Source organism: Brienomyrus brachyistius, chromosome 15 (genome assembly GCF_023856365.1).
Source record: "Brienomyrus brachyistius isolate T26 chromosome 15, BBRACH_0.4, whole genome shotgun sequence".
Classification (NCBI taxonomy): Eukaryota; Metazoa; Chordata; class Actinopteri; order Osteoglossiformes; family Mormyridae; genus Brienomyrus; species Brienomyrus brachyistius.
Genome location: NC_064547.1, coordinates 21,707,018 through 21,726,307, shown reverse-complemented (window position 1 = coordinate 21,726,307; position 19,290 = coordinate 21,707,018). Strand labels below are relative to the sequence as shown.

General features: G+C 43.7%; 1 protein-coding gene across 1 annotated transcript in view; it reads right to left on the bottom strand.

Moving 5' to 3' along the window:
- Window positions 1–5,194: 5,194 nt before the first annotated feature.
- The window catches only part of efna2a (ephrin-A2a), a 102,484-nt gene continuing 88,388 nt past the window's right edge, over window positions 5,195–19,290 (bottom strand). The window contains 3 exon segments of the mRNA XM_048975790.1: window positions 5,195–8,957; window positions 13,338–13,403; window positions 18,494–18,786. Coding sequence (XP_048831747.1) covers window positions 8,833–8,957; window positions 13,338–13,403; window positions 18,494–18,786 — 484 coding nt within the window. The 3' untranslated portion in view covers window positions 5,195–8,832.

Below are 19,290 nucleotides of genomic sequence, written 5' to 3'. Positions count from 1 at the left end.
CAGCTTTTCACTGTGAACATATTTGGCTCAGCAAATGTCATTCGTTTTTCAAGGGGACAGCGGAGATGTACAGCCGAGGCAGCCAATATCTCACCCTGACAGTGTTTTGTTGAGTTAAAATAATGATTTATGTTTCTGTAGCGCTTATTTTCCTGTGGGTGGAAGTCCCTGCCTATCAAAACGAGCCAGCCACAGGACTTGGTGTTACTCGGGCTGCAAGCACCATTGCCTTAAGATGCATATTGCTGGAATCAAGAGGCCCAATGCTTCAGCAGATATGAGCTTTGAAAGTGCATTTCATTAGAAAAAGCCTGGAAATAATTCTAGCCCTTCAATTCCATCCATGAGTACCCCCCAGGTGAGCACCGTGTAATGTTGCCTAGTTTAAACACTCATCCTCGTGGCCACTCACGGGAGAGGCTTGTTTGAGCCGTTCTGCCTCGGTTACTGACAAACTGAAATAGTCCAGAATTTTTTGACACCAAAGTTACACCATAGGAAAAGCACAGCTATTGTGTTGATTACTGATAAATGATGCATGGTAAATGGGGAAACTGGAATTGAAAATGCCCAATGTCTCAATTAGCAGTATAATGTGTAAATTATACTTGTACATTTTTATTCTACTCTGAGACCCTATGCTGGATAAACATCAATAGGAGATGTTGTATGTAAATATAGATTTATTAAATGCAATTATTGCGTAGTATGGATCTTATGAAGTGAGCATGATTCTTTTTGACACGAAAAAACAAGCCACGTGAATTCATTTTGAAATCCCCCGCGGAAATAGAAGTTTACTTTTGTGCTGGTATTAACATAAGTTATTACCTGTGGTCCGAGGACCGTCGCCGACATTGGGACCTGTACTGATTTAGTCAAATGTGTTTTGCAGGCAGGCGGCCGGCTGAGGGAGGTTTTCGGTTCAGCGAGCTGCCACATGCGGAGTAGATGCTCGTTTCTGATGACAGCAGAATGTGCTTCTTGTCACCGGCTCTGTCTGGTGACCAATTGTTAAAAAGCATCACTCAGACCGAAAGCCTTTGATTTCTGATTTAATGCATAATGTCACATCTGCATAGGTAGGGTGGCATTGAAGTTCTGGCAATATTAGGCTGCATAATGAAACAGTGGATTGGAAACGTGGCCGAGAGGGAACGCTGACCGCCGTCGGTGTGTTCTGCGACCATCTGCGATCCATGTGCGAATGCAGATGCGGAAATCGCTCTTCAGCATCATGCGTATGCATCAGCATCACACCCCACAGCCTCATGGGGCTTTTTATGTGAAATACGCAGATGACGTGAATCGTCCGTATGAGCGGAAAAGGGATTTTTCACGAAAGCCAGTGACTGCGGTATGATTTTGCCTTTTTGTCAATGCCAGGACGGTCACATCCAGAAATGAGTTATATTACACCTCTGCATGTCGCGTCAGTAATGTTGGGAACCAGGAGTGTTACTTCCGCTGACTTTACAGTATCAAGGCCTTGTGAAGAGCTTTCAAAGGAAGTGACTGGGACGCAGATTGTCAGCAAACAGACAACAATATCAGACTTGTTCGGTAATTATAGCTTTGCTCAAGTTTCGACTGAGTTCAGCTGATAATATATAGAAAGTCGGCGGTTCATTCTGTTTCGCTACCTTCCTGCCATGCAGCACAGAGATGCTTTCAAAATATTACAGCAAATACTAAAGCCATAATTTTATTTTTGCATATGTCAGTGTTTAATTATTTCTAAAGCGCTAAATTTTCCCTGCTTTAGATTGAATTTATATATATATATTTTTTTTCCCCACAGTTTTTTTTAGCAGCTATTCTTCATTCTGTCAGTAGTGAAGGACCTCACTGTCTATACGAAACAGTCGGTGTGTGTTAACAGTAGGAGGAGTGCAGCTTTCAAATCCGGAGCAGCTGGGATCGTTGTCCGCTGTCAGTCACTGCCTGGTGCGGCCCACCTCCCTTTGTTTACTTTATTAGGCGCTAATTGTGTTATCAGTGATTAACAGCGCATGCTAATCATGCCTGCGGTGGGTGTGGAGGCCTCACCTCTCCCTGCAGCGGTATGCGTGTGCTTCTCTCAGGAGCTGCCCCCATGTTTCTTTTGCCTGTATTGTTTCAGCGCCCCCTGTATTGTTTCAGCGCCCCCTATTGACAGGGAGGAGGACGTGTGTCCACTCTGTTCTTTTAGCTGGGTGACAGTGACACCAGGCTGTTCAATGGGATATACTTTCCTCCACATTATTCCCAGCATTCTCCTTAATGCCAGCGTCGTGGGATCACAACGACCAAACGCAGGAAACTTTTCTCTGGAAACTCTCTGGAATAGGTGAGGCTGTAGCCATTTTCCCGTGGCCACTGGTGAGCTTTCTCCAAGGAAATGGCCAAAGAAGGTCTCTCCTGGGGAAAGGAATACCTTATCTCCCTGGAAGATGTGTGGCACGAGCCCCAGGTGGTTAAATTATTTTCGCGGCATTAGAAATAGAAAGCATTTATGGCAATCTTAAAAAAAATCTCACGGGGAGATTTCCAGCATAAAGAGTTCACATTGACAGCAGCTGCCAGACTGCCATCACCGGCAACTCTCCTGCCTTCTCTCCCTCAAAAGATAGCCTGGCGATGTCACATTTTGGAACTGCCTATCATTTTCAGCTCACATTATTGGTGGTACTCCCGAGCGTTCCGGAACATCTCTCGCCCAGGCTGGCAATGAAAAGCGTATGTGGTATACTTCTTAGAGCAACGTGGCATTGTGCTAGCTGCAGCAGCTTCTGGGCCGCCTATCGAGGCTTGTGGGAGAGGAAGAGGCCGCTTCTCATGTGCCACCAGGAAGGAGCTGTAATGCGTGAATACCCGGCCCAGACCCCAAGAATGCTTCAGGGAGGCACCGAGATCCATACGACACGATACCCCGACGTTGCTTTGAGGGTAACAGTCCAGTTTTACTGCGTTGGCTAAGCCACCTGCAAATAAAATAAAACGTGTTACTTGATAGCTACTCAGATATGTGCATCTTGGAAATGTCATTAAAACTAACAAATGTCTGACAGAATTCTGAAATGCTTGAAGATTCAGCAATTTTGCAGTTTCCTATATGACTCGGTTGAGTTCATGAATGTATTAAACACAACCCTCCCATCATTTTCCAAACTCTTTAAAAACTCACCGAATTGATGCTTATATCTGATTCTTACTTTTTCTAGGCCACCTTTTTAGTTTCTCCCTTCTCTTCCCATAAATGTTCTGACTTTTAAAGTGTATCTTGATTTTTTTTACGTGCTTTTTCTGTCATTATCATGAAACAGTAAGAATCGTTTGCCTTTCTCTGTTTTTTCATAATTTTTACATGGGACGATTACAAATAAAATCATAAAAATCTACTCAAATCCCTGCTCCTTTGGGATGGGGCAGACACCTTAGTGGGAGACAAGTGAGGCCATCTCCTGTAAATAATATAAAATTTGTCGTCCAATGGGAGAGGAGGCTCCAGGAAAAGCCACACAATGTCCTGTATGTGTGCACTGATGGATTTCCTGTTGGGATTCATCCATTCTTCATACCTCTTTACTAGTGGTTTTCATAGCTGTTACACCTGTGTAATAATTGGTTATAAGATTAGTCATTAAAGTATGTATTTGGCTACTTGTGACTAGCTATACAGTCTGACAATTATTTTAATTCCATAGCAGCAGGCTGATAGGAGTGTGGAGGAACTGACTTGACGCCAGTCTCACACATTTCTTCTATTTCTGTATGCACATGGGCTGCAGTTACAAAGTTCCACATAGAAATAAAGCCTCGATGATCTTCGTTGGAGAACAGCAATCGAAATTCCCGAGCCGCTTCTAACTGGCCAGCGAATCCAAACGGAAGCTGACGAAGATTGCTTCCCGTCAAAAGTTCAGCTCCGTTAAAATTTTTAAGCCTGCCGAAAATATTTGGCTATCTCATCTGATCGGTGTAACACATAAATATAGTACATCTCTCTCAGGGCTGGACTGGGATTAAAAACTGGTCCTGGAGTTTGGTTCCTGCACAGTAAATTATGGTGATCAGGCAGGTTCTCCACGATAAATTTTCCCAGACGTTCCAGCTTTGGTATATCTAGAACTAGGGATATATTTAACTTTTGACGGATAAAAGTAGGTCACAGCGTAGGGTAGCATTTAAGATGAAGGTTCCACTTTAGCACCGGTATATTCCAAAATGATCTAATTTGTATGACAACAGTGTGCTGCAGAAGTTACTTTTCACATTACAAACGGTTTTAAAAAGACTGTGAGCATTTAAAATCAATTCTGCAGCAGTAATAAGAACAGCCAAAGATCATTAAAAATTAAAATTTGTAAAAAAAAAAAGACAACAAATGTTTACATTTCATGAATATTCCACGTGCAGATTTTAAACACAATAAAAAGTAATAATTTCATATATTGTTACACTATAACAAAAACTTACCCACTTAAAAAAAGTTTCCTGAATGTGTTAAAAAAAACATCAAAAAACCTGGAACAACATGTGCATGCAAGGTATTTTTTTAAATGGTGGAAATTTAGCTGAATGTTTTATGGAAGTTGATGCAGTGTAAGACTATATAAACAGTGGGAAACCTGTTAGCACTGGGGTTAAGCAAATGGACTTCTGACCTGTGGGTCAGTGGTTAGAGTCCCACACGGAGTGCTGTGTTGTACCAGTTGTTTTCATAATTTGTCTGAAAAGCAACAGCACATTTTTAAAATATGTGTAATTCATACAAGCATTTCCTTTTAAAAATAATCTCATAAAAATACGCTGTTAGGATTAAGCACAGTCAGATCAATCTCTTACATCACCTGTAATCACTGAGGAAACAGGTCATGTGCTTGTGATGTTGTCTGTAATGAGAGTGCTAAAATATATGCATTAGATTTGTTTAGTCATGTGGACATACAAGCAAAACATGCAAAATTCCTGTAATTTCCCACTTTGAGACTAGATTGAAAGTCACTCATTTATTTTTGTTATATAAACCTCTGACGTTAATCTGGTCATTGTTCTGCTGAAATATATTATTGTATACCATTACATTTTCTCACCCTAGCCACTGTGTTACCTCTAACTATATCCCTACGCTGCCTCTCAACCCTGACCAGGATAAGTGGTTGGAAGACAGATGGATAGATGGATTAAATGGTCTCACAGCTCAGCCCTGCAGATTATGCCACAAACGTACCTGAAAAAATGTAAAATACAGCCTCTGATCTGAGTGATTATACAATGGTTTCGCGGTGGCTGAGGTATACCTTTATTATTAATTTATGATGGGTCACAAATTTCAAATTGAAAACATTTTCAGAATAAGCAACAATTCTAGGGGTTGATAAGGACGATTAATCATCCTGATTCATCAAAATAAAAAATACCCTTCATAACCTTTTCAAACTAAAATGTTTGACAGAAACATAGGACAAAAAAGAGCATTAGCACACCATGAAATAAATATTTGCTGCCTGGCAATTTTTTTTTTTCCCTTTTCGCATTATGCATTTTTGCTACAAATTCTTGCAGGTTGCTATTCTACCCGGAACAGAAAACGAAAAAAATTCACAAATACAAAAAAGAAAAAGGTTAAAAAAAGAGAAAAGTTTTTCAGTTTTTTTTTTTTTTTTGAGAAAGTCAGTACGAATTTTTCTGCAGAGATTTTAGGGAATATTTGATAAGACGTTTGTGTATGTTATTCCTGCAGTGGCTGTGCAGGAGGACCGTAATGCTACTGCTTGCTGCCAGTCATCAGCTAACCCATTAGCAGTTGTAAAGGACCACGGGGGGGTTTCTCTGGACACAAACAGCAGGGGCCGCCTCCATCAGGCAATTAAGGAGAAAACACCACCATGAAAACATGTCCTCCTCTACGGCCAATTATCCCACCTCCCACTTTCCAGCCTCCGAAGGTAGTGGTTCTCCCCACAGGTGTATCCTTACAGAACTTGGAGCTATCAAACCTCATTTCCTGATCTCGATTCCTTTTACACGGCAAACATCTCTCTCGTCTCTCTTTAGACGTGAGTCTCCCTCTCTCTTAAGGCTTATGCTTAGCTAAGCTGACACATGAGCCAGACCGTGAAGTGGTATTTCATTGCATCTGCTTCTATATTTTATTTATTTTCTGTTTTTTTTTTTCTTTCTATTTTTGTCATTAATCTCCCAGTTTGGACTCTTATCTGGAAAACCTGCCCCAGCTTCCATGGCAGTGAAGTATCGATCCTTCAAAATCGCTTCTGCGAGTTTTTGCAGATATCCCCTGCACGGTAAAGAGTTTGAAACACACACACACACACACATGCACACGAACAAACACACAGTCCTCACTCCAGTGACGGAATGACATGAAGTAAATCAGATGATAGCTCTGTGATTCCAAAGTTGACATAAAAAAATCTGTAGCAGCTACTTTTTTTTCAAGCCTAGAAGGATCTATCTGCACAGGTCCATAAGTACATAAACGGATTCGCAGATTTTTTTTGTCTTTCAAGAGATCCAGCTGGTAACATTTTGCTATTTAATTCATATTTAAACTTACCCACTGTGTTGCTGAAGTTGTTGACTCTGGCATAGGCCCCTACAATTAAAGCTAAAGTCTTTAACAGTATTATGATGGCGTGCTTAAACCATCATTTTCTTAAAATATATATACTCACAACAGATTTCATTTAAATCCAACTGCCACGTGTGTTCATACATTATATCATCTGACAACATAACCTTGTAATTTGACCCAGTTAAATACATACGAAAAATGAAGACACATATTTTTATGATTGTTTGCGACAGCTGTTTTTAACATTCTGACATAGTATAATCATTTTGCATTTTCTAGGTACAGAAGCCCTAGGCACATGGTGCAAAACAGTTTTTACTGCTATAGACAAAAAGCTTTATTTGTGTTTTTCATTTTTTTCCCCCCAGTTGCTTTCCTTTGCCAAAACAAAGACATTTTATAGGAAATCAAAACAAGTTTTTACCCTCCCCCCCCCACAACATGAAAAACTTAAAATGAATTATTACAGGACTACAAGTACCAGAATGCATTGTGACACAAGCAGGATAACAACGACAATAGCAAAACAGTTGATTTCTCTAAACTTCAGAGACTGCGGAGACTGGATCCATCATCACTCTAGTCATTCAAAGGTCTACATTATAATTTCATATCACATATGAATAATTATGAATAATTTCTCCTGTTTTTTTTTTTGAAAAGTAAAAAGTAAAAAATAAAAGAATAAAGCAAAGTACAAAAATTGTATTTAGGTAACTTTTCATTACATTTTTGTTTGCATGTTTTTCTTTCATTATATCGGCGTTGCTGTAATCATTCCACTGATCTATATTACAGAAGAATGTTTGGTCAGAGTCCACTTTACCTCAGTCACATATAAATTCGCAAAACAGGTGTCCATTTGTTTAGCCGAAGTGCTACAGATATTTAAAACAAAAAAAAAATCATTTTTGTTTGCCTGCCTTACGTTCCCAGAGAGAGGGCTGGGTCCCTCAGTCCTGCACAATTACCAGCAGCTCATAGGCTTCCGGCTCTCACCGAGTGACTCTGGTCACCCAGCGCCAAACACAGCGCCGGACCTCTCGCCCGGGACTGCCGTGCCAGCTTGCGGGTGGGGGACGCGAAGCAGGGGCTGCGTGTGAAGGCAAAAATTCCACATTCAGAGCGAGAGAGAGAGGAAAAGAGAGAGAGAGAAGAAGAGAGAGAGCGCGAGCGAAGGGGAACGAGAGAAAGAACAGCAAGACCTATAATTCACAAAACACTTCATCACCACAGGATGTCCCCCTTCCACCTGGCACTGCAGCTCGTGAGAAATAGATTAATATCTGATTCAGCACCAGTGAAAAAGGCAATTTGTCGAATCATTTTTAACTAAACATTCTTTTTTTAATATATGAAAAAAAGATCATTAAAAAAACATTGTCCTTTTTCGGCGAGCATTGTGCTGTGATTCTGAACGTCCACAATGCTCTCTGGCTGAACGGGGCTCGCTCAACGTCAAAATTACCCCACCCCCCCACCTCGAGTTTTTTTTTTTTTTTTTTTTTTTTTAAAAAAGGAAATCTAATTGGGCGTCTTTGGCAGATTTACACAAAAAGCCTGTACTGGACGGCAAATGTTCTAATTTTATGGAGACATTTCAGTGAGTAGGTAGGAGAGATAAGGGCTCCACCAGCCCAGGCTCAGCTGGGATCACGCGTGAAAGATCGAGATCGTATCCACGGCAACAAAACTACACTACAGGTGGACACAACCCTACGCTAATTAAAACATCACCACCTGGGCAAAAAAAATCATGAGAAGAACAAAAGATGCTCTTTTACGGGACCCTTGGGGAAGAAAAGTAAATACCGATGGCGTGAGCTGACCATCGAGATGCAAGGGGAACAGCAGAAAACTGAAAAACCCTTAAACTGAAATGAGTTGTATTTCTAGCTGAATTGCACAGTTATCCATCAAGATGACAAGAGAGGGGCTGCTGGGTGTGGTCACTGCAGGGGCTCAGTCCCTCGTAGCTCTGCTCCATCATTCCGTCTCGCTGGCTGCTGCATGGACATCCAGAGCTGACGGGGGCATCAGCTGTCCTGCGGCACTGAGCAGCGGTGACAGCAGGTTGGGGGGGTGGGGGTGGGGGAGGTGTTGTGAGTTAGGCCAATGCGGGTTTGCGCTGTCCAGATGGCTCCTGAGGAGCTGGGAGAGTCCGGAGGGGCGCCTCCTAGAGGTGGGAGCTGGGTGGCAGGTGCGGAGCTGGTGATGGGGGTGGTGGGAGGGGGGTGCAGGGTGGGGTAATGCTGCTATGAGTAGACGAGCAGCATCAGCAGCATGGCCAACATGAGTGAGAGGCAGGGGGCGGCGGCAGAGGAGCCGCCCGTGCTGTCGTCCGTCAGGAAGGGCTCCGGGGACTCGTACACCGAGTCATCTGCAGGCGGGAGGACGAGGAAGAGGAGGAGCATGTGTGAGCAAAAGCACGCAGCACGGCGGATAGCTCGAGGGCTCCAGAGTGCCCCCTCCAGGGGACAATGTTATATCACCACTCCTCAAGCTACCATAGACCTGCCATTTTGCTAAATCCATTCCCGAACATCCACCATCACCCACATGCCAAAATCACAGCCTACATTGTAGAAAATGTATTTGGGGGGGGGGGGGGTTAGGGAGATAGTTTCAGCCTAGACTTCAGATTCTGATTTTCGTAGATATAAATGCACATCAAGCAGAGAGCCAGGAGACTCAAGGTAAAGTCTTGGGTCTTAATGTAAGGATGGAAAAAAATACACTAAACTTTGAGTGAAACTATGAGTGATGGTGAACTTACGGGCAGAACTGGGGAGACTTGGGTAAATAAAGTAATTATACGCACTGTACATCCTCAAAGCGAGACACCCTTTCTCTACAGCACATGGGCTGTAAATACAGGATACAAATATCCTGATCGATACAGGACACGGGGTACCCCCCTGGGATTGGAACAAAGACCATTTTCCAAACTCAATTGGAAATCACACAAAATCCTAAATAATCACCCGGCGTTATAAACTCGTATTATCGGTCCCACAGGACTTACCTTTAATTAAGCAGGGTGGTTTTTCCATTATTGGTATATTAAGGGACCAATCTATATAATAAATTAACATAAGCAAGTTGTGCATTACTTCAGTGCTAAATTAGTACATTTGTTTGCCCTGTGTTTCTTCTTAATTCCTTGGAAGATTTTTATTTAACACCTTTAGGGTTCATGCTTTAAATATAACCCTAGAGTCTTAAGAAGCAATTAAACATTTGCACTTTTTAATAAACCACGCAATTACTGTATTAGTCAATGTTCAAATTCCATTTTAATGGCGCTTAGGTCAGACCTGCACTCATTTATACAGAGGCTTAGCTGCAGACTGCCAAGGCGTCATAGGAAGGGTGTCTATAGCTAGTCGTAATTACAGCTATATTTATAAGTCACTATCATTAACAAAAAATTACTCTAATCACAGAGTTCCTGCATACGGCGATATCCGTTACAAGGCATTACTAATAAACACATTGTAATTTCCCTTTGGCCCGTTAATAAACTACATTGAAATATTAATCTCTACTTGGGAGGCTTACATATACTACAAACTGAACTTACTGTACATGTAATTGCCCTGTGGGGCCCCACGTAGCCCCTGGCAGACCTATGGGAATAACTTTATTTTAAATAACACTATTCTAAACACTAAACACAAACCCGTACTACAGTGGGACTGCAAAGAGAGAACACCTCATTTCCACTCGCTGGAAACTCCCCGAATATCTGGTTTGAGCTACGGAGGCATCCGCTTCCATCCTGATAACATTTTCTCAAAGTCCCTCTGCTTTATACTGGCGATGTGTTAAGGAACCTGGAACCCTAAGTGACTAAAATATGAGTAAATAAAAACACAACGCTGTCCCGACAACAGCATAAAATATTTCTGTATCGGCTGTGAGCCAGTTCAGCATCTGTGGACACAACATTAGCCTGCCAGTGTTGCATGCTGAGGACCGTAACAGTAGCTAGCGGTGGGCAATATGAGGATAATTTATTGTGTACGGTTGCAACTGTGCCCATAAGTGTTTCAGAGTAATAGACAGAATTGCGATAAGTATATTTACTTTTATTCAGCGGATGCTTTTGCCTAAAGCGACATAGGTCTACAAGTGAGGGGAATAGCATATTCTACACATATATCTGTGGAAAAACTTAAAAGACCAATCTGTATTTTTAAACAAATCTGCGTTTTTATATCCTGCTTTAATTATAGTTCCGCTGGCAAAAGGCTATGCTGAGCAACAAGTTGATTCAAGGTTAAAAATTTCTAAGACAACAATACACAACAATAAAGGTGAAGACAGGAGACACTGGAGATGATCAGAATCCAGCCAGGTAGAGGGCAGAAGCGACTTTCTAATGCCAGAGATGATGGTCAACTTATCCGATAGTTTGTCATGAATCACAGGATGACATCAAGTGACCTTCAAAAGGAATGGGAAACACTGAGTGCAGGTGTGAAGTGCACTGCTAGGATCCTAGAAGCAGGACTGAAGTCCCATAAAGCAGGGAAGAAGCCCTTCATTAATGAGAAGCAGGGAAGAGCCAGGCTGGAGTTTGTAAAAAAAAAAAAAAAAAAAGTATATTATTCACAGACCCATAAATTGAGTAATAAGTGAAACAAAAAATTGTGCTGTGGAGGAGTTAACTGGGAAGAGTGTGGCTGCGCTGAGCTTCCATTGAAGGCCCAGTTACGAAGGCACTACTGAGCACCGTGATTATAACGGCAGAACAAATCAGCAAGACACCACGTAATAATTTAAAATAAAAGGATCGATTTATTGGGGGGATGTGTAAAGCCCAACCTAAAGTATGTGTAGTGACTAGATTGTGAACTAAAAATATATTTGATCTTTTCTAATCAGTTAACGTGGTTAAAAAAAAAAAAAATTATCATCTGACCATTAAAAATATTATACTCGTGTCACACGGTAAACAATGCACAGTCCATAGACGGCTCAGCTAGGCAGTTGAATAAACAGAGTGTGCGGCATTGCCGATGATGAAGAATTGCTTCCAAAACAGGTTCTACTTCGATTGTGTGGAAATGGTCTGGATTTTCAAAATTCAACGTAGACCAATCTGCTGTAAATTTGTAAATTTTGCAAACATACCATTTGCCCAACAGGCGGTTATCTATTCTTATTTTTTTTGCATTTGTTGTGAAATGAGTTTAGAAATGTAGGTTCATTTGTATGCAAAACTTCTGAAATTTAAAAAAAATAAAAAAAAATTGCTATAATGAGTCAGTTTCTTTTACATGTGCAGCATTTAACGTACCTTAGTGTTGTTATTATATTCTAAAAGGAGTGTTTCTCATAAGCACAGAATTTCTGCTTAAGTGGATAAATGGTAAATAACATTTCTAAACATATTACAATCTGGCTGATTTGTAAATAAACCGGAAAAATTGTTATCTATGTCATGGATCGTAATTCTACACACAAATATTGTGGTCGTATTTATTATGTACATACAGCTCTGGAAAAAAACTGAGAGACAGCAGCACAATTTTTTGTTTCACTCATTTCTCAGTTTATGGGTCTGTGAATAACAGATATTTTCCTGCAAACTGCAGCCTGGTTCTTCTCTGTTTCTCATTAATGAAGGGCTTCTTCCTTGCCTTTTGAGACTTCACTATTACCAATTTTTGCACCTCAAGATGTTTAAAAGTGGGTATTTTATTGTATTTTACCATGTCTTCTGACTGCTTAGTTTGTGTCCTTATTACCTATCCTGGCTTTTAATTATTTCTCTTCTTTACTGCTGACTGTAAGCGCTTTGCACAAAAATTTCTATGTACCTATACTGTCTGTGTATGTACTAATAGCAAATAAATCTTTTGAATCTTGAATCTTCAGTCCTGCTTCTAGGACCCTGTTATGAACGGTCCTAGCAGTGCACTTCACACCTGCACTTAAATGTTTCCCATTCCTGCTGAAGGTAGCTAGATGTCATCCTCCGATTCACGAGAATCTCTCAGATAAGTTGACGGTCATCTCTGGTATTAGGAAGTCGCTTCTGCCCTCTACCTGGCTGGTTCCTGGTCATTCCCAGTGTCTCCTGTTTCATCTTATTCTTATGTACTTCTGTCTTAGTACCTGGAAGCAACCTGCTGCTCAGCGTACTTTTGCCAGCAGAACCAGGATTAAACCAGGATTTAAAAATGCAGATTTTCTTAAATATAGACTGCTCCCTTAATTTTTTCATAGGTAGATAGATAGATAGATGCCATATTGCACATTCCCAGCCCTAGCCTGTTAGCTTTGGATGCTGAGAGTACAGTGTTAGCATTTTCACGTTGGCCTTAACGCTGGATGCTGAGGATGCAGCCTTTGCGCTCAATTGCAATGATTAGCCTACGATGACCCAACGGCACTGAGGCACGACACCTACAACTGTAAAAACTGACCCGAAACATCTTCTTATAAATGGAACGACACTTCTGGTGCTAGAGAATTTTCCCTGGAAAGACAGGCCCTGGCCCAGAGGAAATGGTCTGCACTTAAATTTGTTTACAGGTCAAAGTCTAGATTTTATCTCGGACATGACAGATGGACATGTCCCCCATGTCTATGCCCTGGGGACAGCATATCTACACCTGGCCTTCCTGCCTGAAAAGGTCAGCTCTCCCTAGGTTGAGCCAGAGACTTAACGTCACGTGAATGATGCACTAGACAACTGCAAATATGGGGACAAAAGTAGACAGCCGTGAGACGGGACGGTGTCACTTACTTGTCGGCTTGACGTACACTTTCAACTTCAAGCAGGGCTTTCCAGCAAGGTTGGGGTGTGGGGATGCTGGGGGAGAGAAAAAAGAGCAACCATTAACAGTGATTCCAGTTGGTGGGACCTTTGTTGATCAATGCTGCTTTCTTCTGGCATTTTCTCATCCTTTTCAGAAGAATCTAAGAGTCAGCCGGCCAAAATATTCTCGAATGCAGAGAATTGCGGATGCAGAGGTGGCCAGGTAGGAGTTCCAAGTGGGCCCTGCTGCTGGACCAATAGATGGTACTGCAGATATCTAGCTGCTTGTGAATGAGAGCGGCTGGAGATATCGGCATGAAATCCCCTGGACGCCAGAGTCAGCCACGCGGCGCTGAGGGGACAGCTGCCTGCTCTGGTTCACCGAGCCCCTCCCCCCGTCTGCCTGCTTGGCCTGGTCACCCGTGACGAACCGGCCCGGCTCGGCGGGGCCACCATGGGAGCTGGAGCACCGGACCTGACCCGTGCACTCGACGGGAACGTTCGCGCCGCTAATCGCTCATGTGGGCCGGAAAGAAGAGGACCGCGGCATGCTCCGATCCAGGCCGGCAAGCGTGTCCGCGCCCCACGAGTCAGGAGAACCCGTCCTCCGTCTGCGCTGACATCAAGCCGACAGCAAGGAAGAGGAGGCAGGCAGAGGAAAGCTTCTGCCAACAGTTCAGCCTTAAACCTAAGAGATAAGTTGAGTTTTCGCTGTAAAACTACGGCCTTTCAAATGGTAGAATCAGATGCCATTCATAAATTAACTAAACCATTAATTAATAAAAGTGGATTTGTGAAGTACATTTTTTCTACAGCTTCTCGGTTAAAGGCCTTTTATAACAGGCGGGTCAGAGAAAGAGCTGTACGAAACATGGACTTAAGTTTGTACACTATTTAAAAGCATGTTTGAATGCATTTGCTCTGCTGTTTGCTGCAGATGGTCTTCAGTTCTATCCCACCTTCTATCCCTTCTTCTAATCACCCTATCAGCTCCCCCCCAAGCCCATGCGGCGGCATGGGGTCACACCCAGCAGTGGGAGTTTAGCAGGGAAGCTGTCAGACCGTCATCAATGCCCATCAATGTCATCCTGTAAGAAGCTAGCAGGGTGGGGGGGGGGGGGGGGCTGATCTTTTGTCCCCAGGGGACTGAGCTAAGCCCTCTATCCTCCCAGAAATCCATCCTTCCCTGGTACCCACCCCGCCTCCCTTGCACCAACACCCCGGGGGCTGTGACAGCAACAATATTGGCAGTAGCCAAACATTTCTAAAAGGGGGCAAAAGAAAAAAAGGATGGGAGGGGGGTTTGAATAGCAGGCCAAAAATGCTTCCCAGCCCTGACCGCTGCTCTGGACAATAGGCTGTTCAATGTGGCGTTTGGCTGAGAGCTCCGAGGCGGAGTGCATTAGAACAGCTCACCACGGGAAAGAATCACAATCCACAATGCAACCTTTGAACTTCTCCCCCTTTTTATTGCCTTTTCTCCATGCCCCCCCCCCCCCCCCCGCCCATCCTTCCTGAAGTGACAACAGACAGAATAAGCCCGCCCCCCCGCTGGTTAGTAGAACACGGTCGCCTCCCGGCTTTTTTTTTGCAGTTTAAATACGCGGCTGGCTTGACAGGAAAGCACACTGTGAACTGGACATGACTGGCGTGTGCGTGTATCGCAGTGACGGAGCCTCGCACGCCCCGTGGTGGTGGTGGCGGGCGAGGGGGGGCAGCGAAGCACTGCCCACAGGTGCCTCGGTCGCGTCTGAAACCCCCGTTTCGCTCTGTTGCCCCTCTGTGTCTCGCCTTTCTCAGCCCCCCGAAAGCCCCAAGATCGTCGAGTGGAAGAGATCCAGAAAATAAAAGAGGCGCAGGTTTCAACGGGACTCTGATAAGACATTAAAAACCAGATGGGCATTTCTGGGTGGGGCATCGCCGCCATGGGGAGGGAGCTCTCAGACTCCAGAATCTGCCAGGGACGCTACAGAAGAGATGCTATAGCAGGGGTCCACCTGGGGTCCGGCTGGCCAACCCCGGAACCGGCCCTTGGAAACAGCGAATGCTCGGCATGGATAGACACCATTCTGATACACTTCGATTAGAACCTGGGCTCTACCATAAAAGCTGGAACATACTATTTGCTCTGTGACAAATTATCAATAGAAAGCGAGGAGACCCGCAGCCTAAATCCAGAGGATCAGCTTTCGCTCAAAAGATGAACAGCCCATTTTCTTGCAAATCGCATCTTTTAAGCTATCTTGTGTCTGTCATTTCTCGCCGGGGATTGCGGGCCCAGTCACACCGTGGGTGTCACTTCTCTTCTTATGCTGTCGATGAACGACGGCTTCCTAGCAACGGAGGACAGAGAAGGGAATAAAAAAAAAAAAAAACAAATTGCACCACTGCGGTTAATGAGCTGTATTAATTTAAGATGAAAAGCCTGATTCATTTTTTGGAAGTTTTTTTTTTTTTCCTCTCAATTTCACTAAAGTTTAAAAAAAAAACAGGAAAAAAGGGAGGGAAAAGAGAAAACAAAAAGAGGTGAAATTGCCTCATTAATGCAAGCGGCACGCTGCCCCGAGCCCCCCGTCTCTGCCTCAGCCCAGCGGGGGACCTTTTCATCAGGCCAAAGGACACCTTTCACAGGGCCATTAGGAAAACAGGGACAGAAGCACCCTGGCAAAATCAGCCTCTCATGCGCGCAGAGACACAGGGCTGGCGGGAGGGGTAGTGGTGGTGGGCTGTGGGGGGGGAGGTCCGATCGGGAATGCCATACGCAGTGACCTTGAGGCGGTGGGTGTGGAGCATCCGGGACGTAAAGTACCAGGGCTGTCGGGAGATAAACGCCCAGAACCCTGAACGCTTTGAGGTTAATGGATTTTAGCTGTTAAAATATTGCACACAAAAAAAAAAAAAAAACGTATATTAATAATGGATACTAAAGCCAGGAGGACAATACCGCTGCCATCAGGGTTTCCTCTGCTAAATATAATTTAACCAATCAGCGCAAATTGGTGCGTTCCGCATGGTGGCGCCGGTAACTGGGTTTGCGCTGATCTCGCCCTGGGAGGCTAAGTACCCGGTTGGCGACATGCTAGCCATTTGACAAATTGACATTTTCATTCTGGGAAAGAAATGGAGACAAAGGACGACGGGTCACTTGTGCCTGCCCACCTGCCTGTCCACCCACCTGTACGCTGGCCCCTGAAAGACGCGATGGGAGCCGTGTGGCTCTGCTGTCCGGCCCTGCTGTTCCCGTCGACTCTCCTTGAGTTGGTCTATTGATTACGTCCCAGCCTGATATGGCGTCTACCGCACTAATTCTCGTCGTTCAGGTATCTGGGCTCTACTTTTTGACATCATCTGCTACCTTTGTACAAGCGGGTGACAGTTAAACCATGGGTGGAGAAGGACTTGCACGTGATACTTTGGGGTCTCATGGGGTGGCACACGGTAGACTGACTGCTTAACTTCTTCATAGGCATTAGGAATACCATGGATACGTCACACGCGAACCAAGAAAATGCTAGAATGATTAGCTAAAGTCACCCAGACGTTTGCAGCATGTCAGTGAATCATCTCTCCTTTAGCTCAATATTTTCCTCTTGTCTTGAACGCAGCCACACAGGGCCAATTCTTTAAGTAAAGGCATTGTAAAATATCTGAGAGAATGCATCCAGACTGTTAATCTCCACGCTAACCCAAATGCCAAATAAAACCATGGCAAAGCCTATTAATTAAATCCAAAATGTTACTGTGCTAAGTGCCTCTCACTCCACATAAATATAAAAATTCTCAAAAATCACAAATTCCAACACATATGTAGATACATTTTAGACATAAGTAAGGGTTATCTGAGAAACACATATACCCTTTAGGGATACATGTGGGCTATCTGAGAAACACATATACCCTTTAGGGATACATGAGGGCTATCTGAGAAACACATATACCTTTTAGTGATACACGAGGGCTATTTGAGAAACTCATATACCCTTTAGCTATACATGAGGGCTATCTGAGAAACATCTATACCCTTTACATATCAGGGATGGTAAGATTCATCGATTCGCATTGTACTGCCATAAAAGCTCACAATGCGTTTGCTCCGATTAAAAATGTGTGCACCGGATACAATCTGGGATGGATTCGCGATGCATCATTTTCAACATCTATGCATAAATGCAGTAAAGTCTAATTTATTAATTTATAATTCTTCGTAGAGACCTATGCCCTTATTGTTTAGAAATGTGACCAATAACTTTATATTTAGATTGATTCCCGCTCTCTAAACTGTTTCTTAAGCACACTGTCTCATCTCCAGTTCTGCACTGCTGTCAGTGGCCAATTCTTGTCAAGTCTCTCAGCCAGGTCTCATGCGGATTGGTCCCGTGTCCGGCGATGCATCGCATCACGTTGAATTGCATTGTGTTGAATCAAATCATGTCGCATTGCACTGCATCACAATAGGGATGAATTATATTGAATTGCATGAGTAGTTGCTTCATATTTACGTTTAATCGGATCATTGGCGATGCATCGAGAAATTTATCTCATTGGCCTGAGTGATGGAGATACACATCCATATTATATATATTTGAGGGCTATTTGAGAAATCCATATACACTTTATTTATACTGGAGGGCTATCTGAGAAGCACATATACTCTTCAGACATATGTGAGGGCTATGTGAGAAAGCCATATACCCTTTAGATTTACGTGAGGGCTATAGGAGAAACACATATATCCTTTAGATATACATGAGAACGTCCTGAAAAACACTAAATATGACATATCCTCCTGCAGTAAGGGGGGGTGGGCAACCCTGTTTAACCCTGTTTCTTGAGAGCCACAGCCAATATATATTAATTAGCACCTGAGTGACAGCTGAAACACCTGCGGGGGGGGGGGGGGGGGGGGGGGGTGAATTACTACTTAAGTAATTACTTCAGTAAGGTAATCATGAGATGAACTACAGTGAAAACGGCGCACCCTGCAGTTCACAGGCATAGCAGCTGCCCAGCTCAGATCCAGAGTGACCCGAGTAATGTGGAAGGAGATAGTCAGTGCTGGAGAAACACTGCGTGTGCGTGCAAAGTTTATAAAGACAAAAGCAGAGTATAAGAAGAGCCGTCTGCGGAGGCCACGGCATACTCACAGATGTAGTAGTACTCGTGCCCCGGGCGGAACTCGAACCCCAGCGAGAAGGGGGTGAAGAGCTGGAACTTCTCTGAGAACTTCAGCGGCCCGTTGGGACTCTGGGGCCGGTTGCATTCCCAGCGCTTGAAGCCCTTCATGTGGTGGTCGCAGCTGGTGTAGCCGTCGTAGTTGACCATGAAGAGGATGTAGCGCTCCATGCGCTCCTGCGGCAGGGGGTCCTCATAGTGTGGGCAGTAGATGTCCAGGTAGTCATTGATGCTCACCTCCACGGTGTACTCCCCATGCAGAAACCTGCAAGGAGGCCACAGGACAGAGAGGGCCATCAGAGAAATGCAGGGGCCGATCTGCAGAAGATGCAGGTGATCTTTCTCTTTAGAGCAGTGCTTCCCAATCCAGTCCTTGGGGAGCCCTAGACAATCCACTTTTTGCTCCCTCCTAGCTTCCAAGAGAGTAAAAATGTGGACTGTCTGGCAGGGAGCTGGGAGGGAGCAAAAATGTGCACCTGGGGTATCTGAACACCTAGTTGGAAACACTGCTTTAGAAAGAGACCAGGTGTGTGTTTCTTTTTTGGCGAGTCTGTTGATTATTCTATGGATTTTGACGGAGATCTGAGAGTCGCTTTTAATTATTCGGCAATACACAGACTCAGGTTCAAAGTCGGCTTCCGTGAGTAAATGTTTCAAAGATGAGAAAATGAGTAGCACCATGGCGAAACACTCCAAAGGATTTCTCCTTTTCAGTCATTCAAAATAACGTGATCAAAAGATACAAGAAATGTGTGACGCCAGTTTGGGG